The sequence below is a fragment of the Oncorhynchus clarkii genome, unplaced genomic scaffold (assembly GCF_045791955.1).
Source record: "Oncorhynchus clarkii lewisi isolate Uvic-CL-2024 unplaced genomic scaffold, UVic_Ocla_1.0 unplaced_contig_5719_pilon_pilon, whole genome shotgun sequence".
Taxonomy (NCBI): Eukaryota; Metazoa; Chordata; class Actinopteri; order Salmoniformes; family Salmonidae; genus Oncorhynchus; species Oncorhynchus clarkii.
The window spans coordinates 64,219-86,221 of NW_027258161.1; the positions used below are offsets into that span (position 1 = coordinate 64,219).

General features: G+C 44.7%; 1 protein-coding gene and 1 pseudogene across 1 annotated transcript in view; one reads left to right on the top strand and one right to left on the bottom strand.

The window, feature by feature from the left end:
- LOC139395882 (microtubule-associated serine/threonine-protein kinase 1-like) overlaps positions 1–22,003 on the top strand; it is a 48,025-nt gene that overhangs the window by 8,793 nt on the left and 17,229 nt on the right. The window contains exons 2-7 of the mRNA XM_071143197.1: positions 12,784–12,872; positions 13,401–13,476; positions 14,763–14,835; positions 19,054–19,214; positions 20,457–20,532; positions 21,504–21,713. Coding sequence (XP_070999298.1) covers positions 12,784–12,872; positions 13,401–13,476; positions 14,763–14,835; positions 19,054–19,214; positions 20,457–20,532; positions 21,504–21,713 — 685 coding nt within the window. The remainder of the gene's footprint in view (positions 1–12,783; positions 12,873–13,400; positions 13,477–14,762; positions 14,836–19,053; positions 19,215–20,456; positions 20,533–21,503; positions 21,714–22,003) is intronic.
- On the bottom strand, positions 6,742–8,103 carry LOC139395885 (tRNA pseudouridine(38/39) synthase-like; annotated as a pseudogene).

Sequence of the window (22,003 nt, forward strand, 5' to 3'; positions counted from 1 at the left end):
GGTCACCTGACAGGAAATTGCCTCGGGTCGATCAATATTCTAACGATCAGAAAGGTCTGCATGGTGTCCTGTCTGCCCTGTGACTCAGCATGCAGAAGACGACACTAACGTTTACGTTACATCAGCACACACTCATGCTTACTGTATAGACACGTACGCACACAAACATACAGAGGCACACGCACAAACACACACACACACACACACACACACACTGTCCACCATGATGATATACCCGTATAGATGGGTTGGGAATTACTGCACATAGTCTTTAGAACAGTCTACTATGATATACTGGACTAGCAGTCCCTTTACTAATAATAATTCTCATTATAGTAATGATAATAATCATCAATATAATAATTATTATAATAATTTGGTGGGTGCTTATATTTGTCCTATTTCACATGTGTTTTTTCATATCCCACCCTCCCTGAGACACACAGTATGTGGTTACATAAGATGTAGGACTACTGAAACTACTGATCACCATGCTGCCCATACAGTACAGTATATATGGAAATCACACACACACACACACACACACACACACACACACACACACACACACACACACACACACACACACACACACTGTTTGTCTTGACGTAATGGTAGCTGTCCTCTGTGTGTTGTCTCTGTGGACATGGCCTTGTTATAGGAACTAAAGTCATATAGTCATGTTGAGCAGTTATTTAGAAAGCAATTAACCAGACCATAAAACATAGTGAACCTAAACACAAGCTGGTTTGTCATCCAAGGATTGTGTGGGTGGGTGGGTCGGTGTGTGTGTGTTTACATCAGAAGTGTCAATGTCAGTATCTTCCTATGATTGGGGAGTAAATAAAATACTGTCTGCTCTGCAATTGACAGAAATGAAATGATGTGAGAAGAGGAGAAGTGGTGCACTCTCACCTTTCACTTTCTCTTTTACTCCATGTCTTGTTCTCTCTACTTTATTCACCGTTCCCCACACAAAGAGCACAATACGCTCAGTTGGTATCCTGTGTGTGTGTGTGTGTCCGTTTGTGCGTGTGTGTGCATCCGTTTGTGCGTGTGTGTGCGTGTCTGTGTGTGGACTCGTATGTGAGACTAATGGCAGTGTGCCAGTGAGGGGCCTGCACGGGGGATAATCGCTCTTCACACGAGTCATTACCACTGATTTGACCTTTGACCTGTTGACAGCCGCCAGATTGGGTACAGTAGGAAAGAACAACTAGCTATCATTCCCTCTACATGTCATCCTCCCCCTTACTCTCTTTATGGTTCTTTCCTCCCCTTTTATGTCTCTTGCTTACTCTTCTTCTTGTTCTGTCAGTCCCCCTCTCTGTTTCTCGCAATGTTTTTGAAATGTAATTTGTCAACGTATTGTGATTTGGAATCTACGAGGAAAATACATTGGATTTGAAAAAAGTAATCAACTACGTTGTTTTGTGGGTACATTTTCCCTCAACTGTTTCCCACAAAATTTCAAAAATTACAGACAATCTATGTTGAATTTGTACACTACATAACCAAAAGCATGTGGACACCTACTCGTCAAACATCTCATTCCAAAATCATGGGCATTAATATGGAGTTTGTCCCCCTTTGCTGCTATAACAGCCTCCACTACTCTGGGAAGGCTTTCCACTAGATGTTGGAACATTGCTGTGGGGACTTGCTTCCATTCAGTCAAAAGAGCATTAGTGAGGTCAGGCGATTAGGCCTGGCTCGCAGTCGGCCTTTCAATTCATCATAAAGGTATTTGATGGGTTGAGGTCAGGGCTCTGTAGAGGCCAGTCAAGTTCTTCCACACCAATCTCAACAAACCATTTCTGTATGGACCTCGCTTTGTGCACGGGGGCATTGTCTTGCTGAAACAGGAAAGGGCCTTCCCCAAACTGTTGGCACATAGTTGGAAGCACAGAATCGTCTAGAATGTCATTGTATGCTGTAGCGTTAAAAAACAAGAATGCAATAGGCTGGACAGCAACTCTTACTGGAGAGTTGATTGATCTGCAGCTATCCCTTTGGTCTCACATCCAGGGTTTTAACGAAGCCCAGCTTATTTTTGATATTTGTCACTGACTACGACCAATCTGATATCGTGAGAGTTATTGTTGTGAAATCTCCACCTAACTTCTACAAGATTGGTGGGTCCCCCCCGGGACGGTTGAGCTAACGTATGCTAATGCGATTAGCATGAGGTTGTAAGTAACAAGAACATTTCCCAGGATGTAGACATATCTGATATTGGCAGAAAGCTTCAATTATTGTTAATCTAACTGCACCGTCCAATTTACAGTAGCTATTACAGTGAAATAATTCCATGCTATTGTTTGAAGAGAGTGCACAGTTATGAACTTGAAAAGTTATTAATAAACCAATTAGGCACATTTGGGCAGTCTTGATACAACAGTTTGAACAGAAATACAATGGTTCATTGGATCAATCTAAAAGTTTGCACATACACTGCTGCCATCTAGTGACCAAAATCTTAATTGTGTCTGGGCTGGAATAATACATTATGGCCTTTCTCTTGCATTTCAAAGATGACGGTACAAAAAAGTACATTGCATTATCTTTTACCAGATCTAATGTGTTATATTCTCCAACATTAATTTCACATTTCCACAAACTTCAAAGTGTTTCCTTTCAAATGGCATCAGGAATATGCATATCCTTGCTTCAGGTTCTGAGCTAAAGGCAGTTAGATTTGGGCATGTCATTTTAGGCGAAAATTGAAAAAAAGGGTCCGATCCTTAATCGGTTTTAAAAGATTCACTTGCTGTCAAAGTGATTCCAAAGGGTAGGTTCAACAGAGCAAATGTAATGTAACCGTACTTATCATACGTATCAATCATATAGCATCAATGATGCTATTTAGGCCTATATAACATTTGGGAAGTCATCAACAGCTATTCTATAAATTCAGCCCAGGATTCAACTAAAAATAGGCAATACATAAAGGCCTAGGGCACATATGTCAGAGTCAAGGCCCGCGGGCCACATCCGGCCCGCAAGAAGGTTTTTTACGGCCCCTGGGATGATCTTGATTTATTATTAGAACCGGCCCGCAGCAAGCCGGCAGCCCGCAGATCTTTTACACGCACCAATACTACATTTCCCACAATGCAAAGGTGACGCACCGAGCAGTAGGCTGCTTCATTTCAATATTTATTGGCACAGCAGTCGTCAGCATCACAGTAAAATTAACTTTCAGATACCCATCAAAAATGGCAAAACGGAAGGTGGATACTGAGAACCGGGGGTTTCAAACAAGGTGGGAGTCGGAGTATATGTTCACGAAGGTAGCTGGAAAACCTGTGTGTCTTCTGTGTGGAGAAAGTGTGGCGGTACTGAAAGAGTATAATCTGAGACGACATTATGAAACGAAACACGCGGACACACACGCGGACGCAACTGTCAAGGCCAGTTTTATTTTGGCAGAAGAGATCGCTAAATCAGCCCGGCCATTTACGGAGGGGGATTTCATCAAAAACTGCATGATTAAAGTTTGTGACGAAGTTTGCCCAGAAAAAAGGCAACTCTTTTTAAATGTGAGTCTGAGCAGAAACACCATTGCCGAGAGAGTAGACCAGTTGTCCATCAATCTAAAAGAGCAGCTTGTGAAAAAGGGAAAAGATTTTATTGCATATTCCTTGGCTGTGGATGAGAGCACCGACATTTCTGACATTGCCCAGTTGTCAATTTTCATCCGCGGAGTGGACTCCAACCTAAGCGTGACAGAGGAGTTTTTGGCTTTACGTCCTATGCATGGCACAACTACGGGGCATGATTTGTATGAAGAGGTGTCAAGATGTGTAAATGAGATGGAGCTGCCTTGGGAAAAACTCGTGGGTTTGACAACCGACGGAGCACCTGCGATGTGTGGACACAGGAGCGGACTGGTGGCGAAGATACGGGAAAAGATGCAAGAGGAAAACGCGACAGGTGAGCTGACAGCTTATCATTGTATCATACACCAGGAAGCGTTGTGCGGTAAAGCCTTGAAAATGGAGCATGTAATGAGCATCATCACGCGCACAGTTAACTTTATCAGAGCCAAAGGTTTGAATCACCGCCAGTTCAAGGCATTTCTGACGGAGTTAGAAACGGAGCATGGTGATTTGCCTTATCACACAGAGGTGCGATGGCTAAGCCAGGGAAAGGTGCTTCAAAGATGTTTCGAGCTTCGTGAGGAGATTTGTCTGTTCTTGGACAGCAAAGGGAAAGACACAACACAACTCCGAGACGAAATGTTTCTGTGTGAAATGGCTTTTCTGTGTGACATTACGAGTCATCTGAATGCAATAAACTTGCAGCTGCAGGGTCGGGATCGTGTCATCTCTGATATGTACAGTATAGTGAAGGCATTTAAAACCAAACTGACTCTGTGGGAGACGCAGATGCGGAAAGAAAATTTGAGCCACTTTCCCAGCTGCCAGACCATGAAAGAGAAGCTCTCTACCAGTGCGTTCCCGAGCACACAGTTGGCTGATAAAATAGGTATGCTTGCCGCTGACTTTCGACGCCGATTTGCTGACTTTGAAGCACAAAAAAGCAGGTTGGAACTGCTCGGTAACCCATTTGCTGTTGACGTGGAAAGCTCACCACCAAACCTCCAAATGGAGTTGATTGACCTCCAATGCAATGATGCACTGAGGGCAAAATATGCGGCAGTGGGTGCTGCGGAGTTCGCCCGTTTCCTCCCCGGCACAATGCCCCAGCTGCGCATCCAGGCTGCTCAAACGTTGTCTATGTTTGGCAGCACATACCTGTGTGAACAACTGTTTTCTTTGATGAACCTGAACAAAACATCACACAGAAGTCGACTTACTGCTGAACACCTCCACTCAATTCTGAGGATTTCTTCAGCTCAGAGCCTTACCCCGAACATTGATGAACTTGTGGAAAAGATGGGACACCACCAAGTATCACCCTCAACCTCAAACAAGTGAACATTACTGTGCAATCACATATTTAGAGTTTTTACTCAGTTCAAGTTTAAAAGTTAAAATTTAATATTTGTTTTCACTGCATGTTACTTCTCCTTAAACAAAGTGTTGTTTTTGATTAATAGATTTTTGCACTTTATTTTTTTGTATTTCAATCCAATTATATTTTAAAAATATTTCAGTTGAGTGGATGATAGAAAATTGCTATTATTGTTTTTTCTTTGAAGTAAATTTAGCCCACTTTTGCTAAAATAGAAAATATAGTCTACTGATGGTGCCTTGAATACCGGTTTCTTTCATTTAATGTTCATGTTATGGGGATATTTATATAAAGGAAATTTGTCTTTTGTGTCTGTTGAAAATTAAAGATTACTGACAGAGCCATAAGAAAATATTGCTTTATTTATCTGATCATATTGTAATATATTTGTTAGGTTTTCAGTAGGTTCAATTAGGTTCACTAGACTATATGCGTCATTTAAAAAATTTTCAATGAACATTCGAACAGTCCGGCCCTCGTCTTGTAGCTGATTTTTTTATTTGGCCCTCCGTCCATTTGACTTTGACACCCCTGGCCTAGGGTTTCAAGCTCTGGTTAATTTCAAATAGAATCTACAAGTTAATCATAAATATGTTGGATTCACATCTCCATCTCAACCAAAAATTCAAGTTAAAGAATAGGATCAAATCAAACTGTATTTAAAGTGCATTTAACATTTGATTTGATTTATCGTTATTCCTTAACATACATTTTGGGTTGAAATGGAGACGTGACACCAACAGATCAATTGTTCATTTGTAGACAAACTGGAATTAAAACCAGACTCAGTGGCACAGATGGAGCTAACCAAGCAGAAGATCTCCTTCAACAGTTGATATTTGTTTGCGTTGACAATCAAACACAATTCAATATCACTTTTGCAATATGGTAAATAGCCTATTACCTTGTCGACAAGTTAACAAATTATATGTTGGATTCACATCTCCATCTCAAGCCAGTGGCTCAGATGGAACTATCCAAGCAGCACTTCTCTATTAAATGTTGATATTTGGTTGCGTTGTCAACCAAACAGAATTCTCTATTACTTTTGTAAGACAGTCAATAGCCTGATGTAAGGCTTTACTTCATTGATCACTTGCACCATGTACTTTAATGCAATCTCAACTAACTGCAATCCAGGTCATTAATACTATTAGATCAAGCACAGTGATAACACATCAAATAAAAACAGATTCAGTTGTTGTATAAATAAACAAAATATCTGACATTGTATTTCCCATTTGAACTTTAGTGTGCTTTTAAATGGTTGAAAGCGCAGCGATAACACATTTAGGTGACAACTAAACCAAAAAATCCGACATTGATTTTCCATTAGAATTTGGTTGTGCTTTTAGATGGTTGAAAGCATAGTGATAACACATTGGGAATTCAACAAACGTTTGGCTGTCGTTTTGAGTGGGCGAAAATAGGTTGGAATCTTATTGATACGTATTTACCAAATATGACCCAATTCTCCACATTGAAATGATGTGGTATGCCCAGTGGGTTATCTTCTTTTTCACAGAATAGAGAATAGATTTCAATCTTGTCCTCTTTCAAAGGCAGGTTTAACAGAGAGAGGCTGTGAGAGCATCACAGTGAGTTCCAGGCTAAGACAGATGGAACTGAACCGTGATATTTTAGCTTCGTGTTCCATTGACTTTCCATTACATTTATGTTTTTACATTTTAGTAATTTAGCAGACGCTCTTATCCAGAGCGACTTAAATCTTAAAATAGCTAGGTGGGACAACCGCATATCTCAGTTATAGTAAAGGGGGGGGGGGACCTGGGTCTTGACTGCTATCTGGGTCCAGTGTTGCTGCAGCGTGGCCAGGGAGTGGTTCACCTCCTCAGCCTCCCTGCGCCAGCTCAACACCTCAAAATGGCAGCGGAACAGCACCAAGGGAAAGTCCACCACATGGGTTTCCTGGGATTCCTCTCCACATCCAGGACTTGATCCACTATCTCTGGAGCCTCCAGCTTCTGACTTATCAGCAGCAGCACAGTCATCATGCACCGTACCTGGTGGGAGAGAAAGGCCAGTACTTTGATCTCAAATATGATAGGTCTTATGGGTCTGTGGCAGTGGGCATGGTAGGGTGAGCTTGATGGACAGACTGGACCGTGGCAGACAGGATGGTCTTCTGGAACTGCAGCACTCTTTGCACAGGTTGCGGAAGTCGTGGGTGCCCTCATAGCGTTTGGCAGCCGCTGCCATCAACACTACATCCAGAGCATGGGAAGTAGTACCGGTAGGTTCTGGACTGACAGTCTCAGCACTGGGAAAAGTGCCTGGGAAAAGTCACTCACTCCTTTGTCAGTTCAGCCACAAAATTGATAGTTAGAACTCTGGCGATCCTAGATCAGTTGAGTCTTCAGAAGAGCCGGGCTTCCACAGTGTTGTCTGTGTTCTCCTGGACAGCAAGCACAGTGCAACATGGCGCCGAGGATGGGTCGAGATATCAAACAGTCGGTCCCTCTTCTTCCTGCCACCAGCATCATGCTTCTGTCAACCTTCCAAAGATACTTGTTGAAGAGGTAGGGTTTCAGATGGCTTCTGAAGATGGGCGGGGACTCCTAGCTTCAAGGGGAAGCTGGTTCCACCATTGGGGTGCCAGGACAGAGAAGAGCTTTACTGGGCTGAGCGGGAGCTGCCCTCTTGTAGGGTTGGGAGGGCCAAGAGACCAGAGGTGGCAGAACAGAGTACTCGGGTTGGGGTGTAGGGTTTGCGCATAGCCTGAAGGTAGGGAGGGGCAGTTCCTCTTACAGCTATGTAGGAAAGTACTATGGTCTTGTAGTGGATGCGAGCTTCGACTGGAAGCCAGTGTGGAGTGTGCGGAGGAGCGGGGTGACATGGGAGAACTTTTGATTTAGTCATACACACACACACACTGCCATTTGGCCTTTTTTCTCATCAGTTGTTATCACAGCTTTCTCCTCTGTTACTCTGACTGATCACCAGAACCCACAGACAGACAGAGACTGCATGGGCCATTGATTCTCTATAAATCACACAACCACACACTGACTGGCAACTCTACTGTCAAATACTGTCGGAGTGACTGACTGGCTGCCACCGGAAGAGTTTGTAGCCTGGTGATGTGATGCAGTAGATTATCATGGATTATGAACTGCTGCCCACACAGCAGATTTGCTGCTTCATCATCATGTTTTACCAAATGTGATTTTTATTACAGTGTGACCTCATGAGGTATAAAGAGTCAGAAGACACAGCAAGGGTTATTGATGTCTAGAATTCACAGATCACACAAGACAGGCAACACTACTGACTGACTGTTAACACTACTGTCAACTACTGACTGACTCATTGTTAACACTACTGTCAACTACTGACTGACTCATTGTTAACACTACTGTCAGCTACTGATTGACTGACTGACTGTCTGACTGATAACACTACTGTCAACTACTGACTGATTAACTGCCATCGGCTGACTGACTAAACTGGCTGACTGCCTGCCTGCTACTGGCTGAGCCTGATGTCTGGATTAAATGGATTATGATACAGTAGATTAAAACGCTTTATATGACAGATTATGACGTTTTATGAAACTGCCCACACACCAGATTATTTGATGTTTCATCTGCATGTTTTCGTATAATGTGAGTTCAAGGGTCATGTATAGAGATGGGATGTAGGTCAAATGTCATAAAGTCAGAGTGCAAAGTGTAAAGTAGATTCTAGACCTGGTGTTCCCTTAGATTGTAAACGATCATGGTCAAAACATCTAGATTCAATGGTAGTAAAGATGGGGAGGTCTGTCCGTAATAAAGAGACACTGCTTCTTTGACACCACACTGCAAGTCCTGCAGTCTCTAGTTTTATCTTATCTTGATTGTTGTCCAGTCATGGTCAAGTGCTGCAAAGAAAGACCTAGTTAAATTGCAGCTGGCCCAGAACAGAGAGGCACGTCTTGCTCTTCATTGTAATCAGAGGGCTAATATTAATACTATGCTGCCAGTCTCTCTTGGCAAAGAGTTGAGGAGAGACTGACTACGTCACTTCTTCTTTTTATAAGAAACATTCATGTTTAGAAAATTCCAAATAGTTTGCATAGTCAATCTACACACAGCTCTGACACACACTTACCCCACCAGACATGCCACCAGGGGTCTTTTCACAGTCCCCAAATTCAAGAAACAAATTCAAGAAAGTGTACAGTAATATATAGAGCCATTATTGCAAAGAACTCATATTGCTTAAATGAACAGCCAACCTGGTTAAAAAACCAGATAAAGCAACACCTCACAGCACAACTCCCCCATTTGACCTAGATATTGTCTGTATGCATTGATATGTAGACTATGAGTGCTGTTTTTAAATGTATGTATGTTCTGTCCTTGAACTGTTCTGGTCTATTAATGTTCTGTGTTATGTCATGTTCTGTGTGGACCCCAGGAAGAGTAGCTGCTATTTTCGTTACACCTAATGGGGATCCTAATAAAGAAAGGAATAATAAAGACTTGTTATTGTAACTACAGCACGGGGTTGGACGTTCACATGAGTAGTATGTTGTGTGACTCTTTAGTGTTGCTATAGTAACCGTGTACACCCAGCCTCCCCTCACCCCCCTCTCTCTTACTGCTTCGTGGTCGGGTCATTACAGAACGAAGCAAGGCAGAATTTACTCCTCATTTATTTACCTGGTTAAATGAATGATTCAATTCAATTCTGAAAGATGTAGCTAACGCTGTCTAGAGATGTGTCTAGTCTGGAGACTGGTCATTAAGGATAAACCAAACTGAACACAATCATGCTGAAAATGTTTGTCCACCTCAGAAATGCCATATGATATGCTATCAAAAACCTTTATGTTGTGTGATATAGTAAGGGCACTGCTCTTGATTTATGGTGGTCTTGGGATAAAGCCAGCAGCACACACACACACACACACATAAACATACACACACACACACTATCTAAACCAGATGGAGAGCGGCTGAGCCCACACTACATGACCATAACCGTGACTGAGAGATTTACCCTGTCACTCAGCAACACCAGAGAGGAGAGAGAAAACACACACACTTGTCTTCTTTTCCTTTCCATTTCTCTCTTTCACCCCTCCCTCTCTATATTCACCCCTCCCTCTCTATATTCACCCCTCCCTCTCTATATTCACCCCTCCCTCTCTATATTCACCCCTCCCTCTCTATATTCACCCCTCCCTCTCTATATTCACCCCTCCCTCTCTATATTCACCCCTCCCTCTCTCTTTCACCCCTCCCTCTCTATATTCACCCCTCCCTCTCTATATTCACCCCTCCCTTTCTATATTCACCCCTCCCTCTCTATATTCACCCCTCCCTCTCTATATTCACCCCTCCCTCTCTATATTCACCCCTCCCTCTCTATATTCACCCCTCCCTCTCTATATTCACCCCTCCCTCTCTATATTCACCCCCCCTCTTTCCCATGTTTCCTTCAATTTTTCATTTGTCAGCTCTATCTCAGATCTTTTTCCATCAGACTAAAGTCATGAGAAACGTTATGAAAGACACAGCATGTCATCCACTGAGCATAGTTCCAGTTAGGTCTATGGATGACTCATCACTTGAAATCATTCTCATGCTAAACGTCTAATGTAGAGGAACTGAACTCTGAAGAAATAAAACGAGGTATCTTTCTATTCTTCCCCTTCACTCAATATTCTCAACCCTGGTAGTCTCTCTTTCTCCTTTCTCTCTCACTTGTTCTCACGCACTCAATTTCTTTGTCACACATACTCCCCCTCTCTACCCCCCTCCTCTCCTCCCCATCCCGCTCCTTCTCTCTATCTCTATATGTGGGTTAGAGAGTTCATTTAATCAAGCCACAGGAGAGGACAGTGACATTCAGCGTTACTTAGAATCCCACTTAGAAGGACCAGTCTGACCATAAAGTCCCAGACAGTCCTCTAGTCTCCACTGGGCCCTCCTTCATAAAGAAACTAGATTCATCATTAAGATGATGACACATTTAAAGGTAATGCTTACATTGGCCAATTTAAGTACTGTGTATTCTACACTGTATTATTGATTGTGTGATAAATTGTGAAGGTTAATATACTATTAACCAACCAAATTTAAATAAACATGTAAGACGAAAAAAATATAAAGTTAACGGAGAGTAAGGACTGGGATGACTCTCTCAGTATGTCTGTCTGGTTCTCCTCCAGTCCTCAGAGAGTTGTAGTGTAATGGTGTTAAGCCACTTCCAAAACCAAGCCTAATGCATTTCCCTTAAATATTTCACCACCCCTTCTCTCCAAATGTGTGTGTGAGTTCGTTGACAAGCCTCTCCTGGTGCCTGAGTGACACAGAGAGAGATCACTAGGTGGTTTTTGGCTGTTTCCTTGATGTTAGCTGTTCTGACGAGGAACAAACACATGATAATTAAAAAAAAAGAAGGGATATGGCGGTGGAGGGGGGAGGGGGGAGGGAGTGCTTTATTTGAAATGCATCAATGCATTATGGAAATTGTCCTGCTGTTTCAGACATGTGCGTATACCGCTCGTGCATGTGCGTACGTGTGTGTCGCGTACTTACCTGCTCATGCGTGTGTGTGTAATTTACATCCCAGCTGTATAGAGCAGAATGCTATCTGATGCAATGTGGAACAAGCCTAGCCCAGGTCTTTGTCATGCTGTGTTAGCGCTGTGCAGCTTCTTACCTCTTCTCATCTGGCTGACAGCTACCCTTCAAAACCAGCACACTGGAGAGATCTGGCAGAGCAACCAAAACAGACTTGACACGTACACACACACACACACAGAGGAGAAAAGTGACATCATTTTTACTAGGGGTCATTTTTCGAGGCTACAGTATGCCATATTCCTGTTACTATTGTGCTATGCTGACAGTGTTGAAAGTCGTTATTCGGGAGTCATTATTAGTGGTGAATACAGTGTAGTGAGTCGTCATTGGTCGACCATAGATTGAGGAAGGAGGAGAAGGAGGAGAAAGGGAACAGTCTACTGTGGGTGATTTTTCAAGGCTATACCATATTTCTCTCCTATGCTGACAGTGGTGTATAATATGGAGAATATATATTAGTGAGGGATTTCAGCCAACTACAACATAACACCGTTACGTACGGTTCCCTGACTACAGGAAGTATGGTTGTCATGGTAGAATCACACCTTTTAAAGCCCTCCTCCCGCATAACACCACCTGTGTCACACTCAGTGTGTGTGTCCATGTTTTTTTCTCTTGCTTCAGGAGGGTTAATCCTCATTTATATGATAATCTCAACACATCATTACCTGCCCCTCTCCTTCTCTCTCGCTCTCTCTCCATCTCTCCCTCGCTCCCATCATTATCTCGCATGAGAGGTGTCTCGTCCAAGTTGACACTGAAGGAAATTGGAAGTTCTTGTTGCCGTGGCTCGTGGTGTGTGTGTGTGTGTGTGTGTGTGTTTGTGTGTGTGTGTGTGATCCACAAGGCTTTGTTGCTTTGGCTCTCTCCCCACGTGGTGGGCTGACTTCAATACACCATGTTCTCTGGCCCAATTTGTATGAGCATGCATACACACATTTACACACAGAAGCGCACACACACACACACACACACTCACACTTACACGCACACATGCGTTCAAGCTCAGAAGCCCACAGCCACACAAACACGCACTCACACACACACGCACACACACACACATGAAAGTACACACGATCACACCCGACTTTCTCATAGATATTACGTTAAGAGTGGTGGATGCTGTTAGATGGTAATGTTATCACCTCTTTGACTGTGTTTCAGATAATGATGGCCTGTGTGTTTGTGGCTGTGTGTGTTCTAGTTGCCGGACCAGTAACCGGAAGAGCCTCATTCTAACCAGTACATCACCCACTCTCCCTCGACCACACTCACCTCTCCCTGGACACATAGGTAAGGCAATTGGTTATAATTAAGCGTTAAGACGCGAGGGGGTGTGGTATATGGCCAATATACCACGGCTAATGGCGGTTCTTACGCACGACACAACGCGCGCCTGGACACAGCCCTTAGCCACGGTATATTGGCCATATATCACAAACCTCTGAGGTGCCTTATTGCTATTATAAACTGGTTAACAACATAATTAGAGCAGTAAAAATACATGTTTTGTCATACCCATGGTATATGGCCTGATATACCACGGCTATCAGCTAATCAGCATTCAGGGCTCAAACCACCCAGTTTATATTAACAGTTAATACTGTATTTACAGTGATGTATAATGGGCCAGTTTGGTTCTTTGTAGATCATTTGGTAGAGCATGGTGCTTGTAACGCCAGGGTAGTGGGTTCAATGCCCAGGACCGCCCATACTTAAAATGTATGCATGCATGACTGTAAGCTGCTCTGGATAAAAATGTCTGCTAAATATATTAAATATTATAATGGCACTTCATGTTTGTTCCCTGTCTCTCCACAGGAAGTAGTCCATTGGACAGCCCAAGGAACTTCTCCCCCAGTGGCCCTGCCCACTTCTCATTTGCCTCCTCTAGAAGGTAAATAGCGTTTGGAATACTCAATACATCTGCTGTTTACATATAAAGAGATTATATCCAGTTATATAAAGGGATTCAAAACCAGGTAACGCTCTTGGCAGGTCCCTTTTTATGATCCTATAATCTAATCTAGCAGCCATATCTCTAAATCAGGTAATCCTACAACAACCAAAAAGCCTTTGGCTACACTGCATAAACAAACACATTGTCACACCAATACCGCCGTAATAGCAATCAACTGGCCATTCCTTTTTGAAGGAATATGTGTAGTTTTGTGGGCAGGCCGGATAGTAGAGAGGAAAGACAGAGAGAGTTGCTGAAATAGCAGTAGGCTGGATGTGAACCCCTGCTGCAGCTGTAAATGTGCTCCAGAGGCAGTGGCTTAGACCACTAGACCACCCCAGGCCTCAACTGACCATTTAGTTAAGCAGGGACAATATTCCAGTGGCACACACACAGTGAAAGGGAATGCATTTACACCCTTATACAGAGACACTTTCCCCTCTTTGCATTCCCCTGTCACACGGCATGACAAAGTGTTTGTGTGTGTGTGTGTTTATGTGCGCGCACAGACGGATGGGCCTCTCTGAGTGCCAGGATGTAGCCAAAACCAACATCCATCATGACTCCAGCAGTGTCAGACAGATAGAAGGTCCCACAGAGAGAGGGAGAGAGATATGTGTAGCAGGACCCCAGGGAAGCAGAGGAAAGGAAGGGATTATTGGCACAAAAGGCAATCCAGGAGGTGTGAAAGAAATGTGGAACATTAAGCTCTCTGACTTTTTGGACAGAAGGAACTACCTTTCTGCTCTGGAACTAGTATGACGCAATTCTTCCTGCTCTCTTCCTAACCCCCCCCCCCTCTCTCTCTCTCTCTCCCATCCTACCCCTCTCTCTCTCTCTCTCTCTCTCTCTCTCTCTCTCTCTCTCTCTCTCTCTCTCTCTCTCTCTCTCTCTCTCTCTCCCACCCTAACCCTCTCTCTCTCTCTCTCTCCCACCCTACCCCTCTCTCTCTCTCTCTCACCCTACCCCTCTCTCTCTGTCTCTCTCCCACCCTACCCCTCTCTCTCTCTGTCTCTCTCCCACCCTACCCCCCTCTCTCTCTCTCTCCCACCCTACCCCTCTCTCTCTGTCTCTCTCCCACCATACCCCTCTCTCTCTCTCTCTCCCTACCACCCTACCCCTCTCTCTCTCTCTCTCCCACCCTACCTCTCTCTCTCTCCCACCCTAACCCTATCTCTCTCTCTCCCTCCCACCCTACCCCTCAATCCCTCTCTCTTCTGCAGGGCGGACGGTCGAAGATGGTCCCTGGCCTCTCTCCCCTCCTCTGGATATGGCACCAACACACCCAGCTCAACGGTAACTACAACTGACCCATTTTTACACAGATGGTAAAATGTGTAAGAACGTGTAAGAACAACAATCTCTAATGACAAGTTTTCCTTATTATCATTTATTGTCTTAACTATTTATGGTGTTTTATCTGTGTCTGAAACGGACAAAAGGAAACTCAAATAAAAAGACTAAAATCATTGTAATAACTCCTCCATTTGAACACCACACTCTAGAGGTCCTTTCATATTACCAACATGACATGATCTAGCAGCATGGAGCTGTTTGGCCTTGTTATCAGAGTTACTGTTCGTTTCCTCAAGGCAGTTCCATTGCTTCATGCCTTGGTCCCTGATTGGAGTAGACTTGACAGTTGAAAGCAGGACAGAGGAAAAACGATCCAGTCTTCATAATAACCACCATATAACTGTTAAAGGGGCAATCTGCAGTTCAAACCATAATCAGTGGAAGTAGTAATTGCAGATTGCTCCTTTAAGTCATGAGACATCTGATAGGGCGAAACTTGTTTTTTTATTCTTGCTCTCATTCATGCAAATTACATTAGTGAAACTTGACATTCCATGCATGAATATGTATTTATACGCTAGAATGTATTTCCAAATATTAAATGTTTCCCTGCTTGGTATGCAAGATGCCATTAGGAAACTCATGTTCTGTGGAGTTGATGTTCTACTTGTTTTGTTCTGCTTTTAAAATGATTACACGGCACACTAGCAGCCTTCTGGTGCCATGTGCAGGTACACACACACACACACACTGGCAGACACCCACAGACAGACACACAATCACTGACAGACACACACACTGACAGAGACACACTGACAGACACACACACAGACAGACACACACACTGACAGACACACACTGACAGACACACACATTGACAGACACACACACTACCCCCCCACCCCTCCCACACATAAAGCCTTTCCCTCTATAATTTGTGCTGTAAATCTCAGCTGGATAGTTAAAAGGCACCTTCCCGCTGGTGAACATGGATCTATCCCATAATACTACCCATGGAGAACAGAACTAAAAATAAACCAGCGGCTCAGATCAGATCGCTTGCTAAGATGTACATTCAGTACCTGATTTATCACTGTGGCTGATGACTTGGCTCAAAGAGAACGTGTGTGTGTGTGTGTGTGTGTGTGTGTGTGTGTGTGTGTGTGTGTGTGTGTGTGTGTGTGTGTGTGTGTGTGTGTGTGTGTGTGTGTGTGTGTGTGTGTGTGTGTGTGTGTGTGTGTGTGTGTGTGTGTGTGTGTGAGATAATAAAGTAGAAACAGAAAGTCAACCGGTCTTAAAAACATGTTATCTCATCCTCTATCCATTGCTATGATTCAGTTTGCTAAACTGAGTGATAGAGTGAGGGATGGGGGGGATACAGACAGAGATGGAAAGAGTCAATGAAGAGTGAAATGTGTGTAAGAGATAGAGAGGAGGGGAAGACAGACAAAAAAGAGGAAAAGAACGAGAACACACCCACAAACACCCCCCCCCCCCCCCCCCACACACACACACATCCACACACACCCACAAACACCCCCCCCCCACACACACATCCACACACACCCACAAACATCCCCCCACACACACACATCCACAAACACCCCCCCCCCACACACACCCACATAAACACACCCCCACACACATCCACACATACCCACACAAACACACCCCCACACATGCGCCCACCCACCCACACACACACACGCACACACACCCCCCACACACGCACACACAAACACACCCCCACACACCTACTCACCCACCCACCCACACACACACACACACACACACACACACATACACTACCATTAATTGCAGTTTTGCAGTGCTGTTGACAGGAGGTTCTCTCCTCCCCTGTCCCCCTCACCTGTCTCTTCTTCACCCCTCTCTCCCCTCTCCTCTCTCCACCTCCTTCCCTCTCCTCTCTCTACCTCCTTCCTTCTCCCCCTCTCCTCTCCTCTCTCCCCCTCTCCTCTCTTCTCTTCCTCTCTCCCCTCTCCTCTCCTGTCTCCACCTTCCTCTCTTCTCTCCCCCGTCCTCTCTTCCTCCTGTACAGACGTCAGTTTTCAGACCTCCCCAGGCTCTTACATGGACCATTACTTGCTTGATTAGCTACTGCAGGGTCCGCATACACAGAGGAGATGAAAGGAGGGGATGAGGACAGAGGAGATGAAAGGAGAGGATGAGGACAGAGGAGATGAAATGAGGGGATGAGGACAGAGGAGATGAAAGGAGGGGATGAGGACAGAGGAGATGAAAGGAGGGGATGAGGGGAGAGGAGATGAAAGGAGGGGATGAGAACAGAGGAGATGAAAGGAGGGCAGAGGAGATGAAAGGAGGGCAGGGGAGATGAAAGGAGGGGATGAGGACAGAGCAGATGAAAGGAGGGGATGAGAAGAGAGAAGATGAATGGAGGGCAGAGGAGATGAAAGGAGGGGATGAGAAGAGAGAAGATGAAAGGAGGGCCGATGAGATGAAAGGAGGGGAGAGGAGATGAAAGGAGGGGATGAGGGGAGAGGAGATGAACGGAGGAGAGGAGGACAGAGGAGATGAAAGGAGGGGATGAGAACAGAGGAGATGAAAGGGCAGAGGAGATGAAAGGAGGGGATGAGGACAGAGCAGATGAAAGGAAGGGATGAGAACAGAGAAGATGAAAGGAGGGGAGAGGAGATGAAAGGAGGGGATGAGGGGAGAGGAGGGGAGAGGAGATGAAATGAGGGGAGAGGAGATGAAAGGAGGAGAGGAGGAGATGAAAGGAGGGCAGGAGGACAGAGAGAGACACATTAAGACCCAACCAAATCATGAGAAAACAACATGATAATTACGTGACACATTGGAAAGAATTTACAAAAAAACAGAGCAAACTAGAATGCCATCACAGCAGCAAGATTTGTGACCTGTTGCCACAAGAAAAGGGCAACCAGTGAAGATCAAACACCATTGTAAATACAACCCATATTTATGTTTATTTATTTTCCCTTTTGTACTTTAACTATTTGCACATCATTACAACACTATATATAAACATAAAATGACATTTGAAATGTATTTTGGAACTTTTGTGAGTGTTTACTGTACGTTTTTTATTGTTTATTTCACTTGCTTTGGCAATGTTAACATGTGTTTCCCATGACAACAAAGACCCTTAAAATAAATTGAATTGAGAGAGAGGGGGGGGGGGGGGGGGGTGGAGAGAGAGGAAGTAAGACAGAGTTAATGGAGAAAGAGAGAGAACCACAACAGGAGAGGACATAAAATACTTTCCCTCTATCCCGCTATCTTTCCTTCCTTGTATCCCTCTATCCTCCTTCAATCCACCTCATCCCATCATCTCCCTATGTGTTCAATTGATAATGTTGATATGCATTTAGCAATTTGAAGTGGTTTGGATTGGAACCAGAAGTAGGCCAGGTTCTAATGGATTTCATGGCAGAAATCATTGTTTAACCTCCCAACACACACTCACACACTCACTCACTCACTCACTTACTCACTCACTCACTCCCTTACTCACTCACTCACAAACGCACGAACACACACCACTATCTCCCCATCCCTATGGGAGGCGTGTTCATTAAAGCCCTTGATTGATCCAGCCTGGTTTTTCCTGTAGCTCTAGAACAGAAAAGCACGTTTGTTTAAGAGTAGGGTCTGCTAGTGCTAAGACCCCTGAGGCCCCACTTTAGCTTGTTGTCCAGTTTTAGTTTTCAGTCTCTTAGACTTGGTCTATTTTCTCTCTCTCTTCATCACACTCTTTCTCCCTCCCACTCTCTTTTCATCACATTTTTTGTTTTGTGATATTGACGTTTGTCCAGCAGCCTAGAAGCTCTGCATCGAACACATTAGTTGTACAATAAAGGCTTATTAACGCTTGAGGGCTCACTCTCTCTACCCCTCTCACTTCCACACTTTCTCTCTCTCTCTACCCCTCTCACGTCCACACTTTTTCTCTCTCTCTCTGTCTCTCTCTACCCCTCTCACTTCCACACTTTCTCTCTCTCTCTACCCCTCTCACTTCCACACTTTCTCTCTCTCTCGCTCTCTGTCTGTCTCTCTCTCTGTCTCTTTCTTTTATGAAACACATCATGAGGTATGATTGTTTCTTGCTTTTGACCTTTCTAATTACTCTCTCCCTTCCTCCTCCTCCCGCTCCCTCTCTCCCCCTCCCACCCCCTCGCTCCTGCTCTCTCCTCATGTCTTTCCTCTCTCCCCCAGTCCTCCTCCTCGTCACAGGAGCGGCTGCACCAGCTGCCCTTCCAGCCCACCATGGATGAGCTGCACTTCCTGTCCAAGCACTTCGGCAGCACCGAGAGCATCACCGACGACGACGGGGGCCGCCGCTCGCCACACGTGCGCCCCCGCTCCCGCAGCCTCAGGTTAGAGGGGTCAAGGGTCAGGGAAAGGGGTGGGGATACTAGTTTCGCCCTGTGTATCTCCTCGAAGCTTTATACACAAGCTTTATACACAAAGATATGAATACAAACCCAATCTCCTAACAAACTCCTCTGCTTTACAGTTGCTCTCTCTCTGTCTCTCTCTCTGTCTCTCTCTCTCTCTGTCTGTCTCTGTCTCTCTCTCTGTCTCTCTCAGTCTCTCTCTCTGTCTCTCTCTCTGTCTCTCTCTCTGTCTCTGTCTCTCTCTCTCTCTCTGTCTCTCTCTCTCTGTCTCTGTCTGTCTGTCTGTCTGTCTCTGTCTGTCTGTCTGTCTGTCTCTGTCTGTCTGTCTGTGTCTGTCTGTCTGTCTGTCTGTCTGTCTCTCTCTCTCTATCTCTATCTCTATGTCTCTCTCTTTCTCTTTCTCTCTTTCTCTTTCTCTTTCTCTCTCTCAGCATGCCCCTCTCTAGAGTTCACTGTGGTCTTTATTCACGTCAGTATCATCCAGGCGGTCTCCAGAGTGCATGTGTTTCTCCTCTCTTCTGTCTCCCAAGTGATGAGTCCATGGAGACTTCTAGACCAGACTCAAATATCTGCTCCACACACAGCAGACCTGGGTTCAAAATAATGTACATTTTCTTTCAAGAACTTTATCTGCGATTGATTAAACTTGTCTGACGCAATGGAACCAATGGAGTAGTCCCAAAAGTGTATGCCCCAGCCATCTGGCACTCCATGAAGCTCCAAGTATTAAACATATCTTAAATACTATTTGAACCCAGGTCTTGTATTAGTGCTTGGCATGGTTGCATGTGGCTTGTTCCAATGGGGTCTTGCGGTCTCCTCTCTTGATACACTGTAGAATGGCGGAGTAACTTCCTGTGTCTTTAACAATGCTCCTCCTTGATTGAGGAGTGGGGTCCTAATTAGTGCATCCATTAGAGGGAGACGGAGTGTTCAGAATTCCTGATTGGTTGATTTTAGAGAGAGACTAAAAGTGATGCTATCTCTGATTGGCTGATTTACATAATGTACAGACAGGGGTCCACACGTACGCACACACACACACACACACACACACCACACACACACACACACACACACACACACACACACACACACACACACTGGGTCCTGGCTGCTGCAAATTAAGCCTGCATTCAAGTGAAACATAAAAAAATTGATTGTCTATCACTCTTTCTTGTCAATCTGCCTCTCTGTTTCTGTCTCGTTCTCTCTCTTCAGCCCGGGGCGCTCACCGTCTTGCTATGACAACGAGATAGTAATGATGAACCATGTCTACAAGGAGCGCTTCCCCAAGGTCAGTACACACACACACATACACACACACACACGCACAACTCGTACACAGAAATGCACACACGTATGCAGGTACGCATACACATGCGCGCAGATGCGCACACACACACACACACACACACACACACACACACACACACACAGTGGCCCTATCCCATAACATGAATGGGACTTGAAGCAGTGCTAACTGCAGTGTCACTGACTACCTGCACAGTTTTACTTGCTTCTGCATAAAAACACAACAAGATGGTTGCAACCGTCGCACCCCCAAAATGGAGACTGACATGTCATGCAGTAGCTGATCCAAAATGGCTCCAGAGAGCCATTTAGACAGAGCCCAGCGCAGTGCAGTTTCTCTCTCTAATACAGCATATCTCCCCGTCCACTGTTGCAACCACTTCTGGCTTTGTGTTGACCGATATCAATGACTTACAGGCTGTATGACAGGCAGGCAGCCGCTGTGGTAAAGCTGCAAACCAAACAGAAGCAGACAAACAGAGAAAAGGCATTACTCACATCACATACTATAGTAGTTCCAACACTAAGGTACGGAGAGATTTATTTGGATTCAGCAGTTTGCTGATGGTGTCTGTTTGTTTGACTATATTGCTAGTCTCACACTAGAATACTGATCACATGGACTTCACATGGTGCTCAATGGGTGGGTGAACCACGCTCGCGCGTTAAGTAACCTTACCTGAGTCCTGAAGACTTGTGTTGGCTCCTAGGCGTTAGCTGAACACACCAACACAATCCTGTAGCTGGTAAAAGGCCTGTGTTCGAACCCCATCGGTCCTGTATTGATAATATGTAGTCTATGCTGTATATCTGTCAACTGCCCAGATGAAAGAACGTTGATAGCTTCTCCCCTGAAAGGCTTTATCTCAGTTGGTTAACACTGTCTTGTGGCCTGGGTTCGGACCCCAGTCACTCACCTGTAGTGTATTTTACCATGTTGTCCTCTCCTCCCAGGCTACAGCCCAGATGGAGGAGCGTCTGTCAGAGTTCATCCAGAACTTCTCCCCGGAGAGCGTGCTGCCGCTGGCTGACGGGGTCCTCAGCTTCATCCACCACCAGATAGCAGAGCTGTCCAGAGACTGCCTGACCAAATCACAGGATGGACTCATCACAACGGTGTATTTCTTTGAGCTGCAGGAGAATCTGGAGAAGATGCTCAATGACGTGAGTTATCATGCACATACACAACACAACACATATACATGCTCACATACACAACACATGTACATGCTCACATACACAACACATGTACATGCTCACATACACAACACATGTACATGCTCACATACACAACACATATACATGCTCACATACACAACACATATACATGCTCACATACACAACACATATACATGCTCACATACACAACACATGTACATGCTCACATACACAACACATGTACATGCTCACATACACAACACATGTACATGCTCACATACACAACACATGTACAT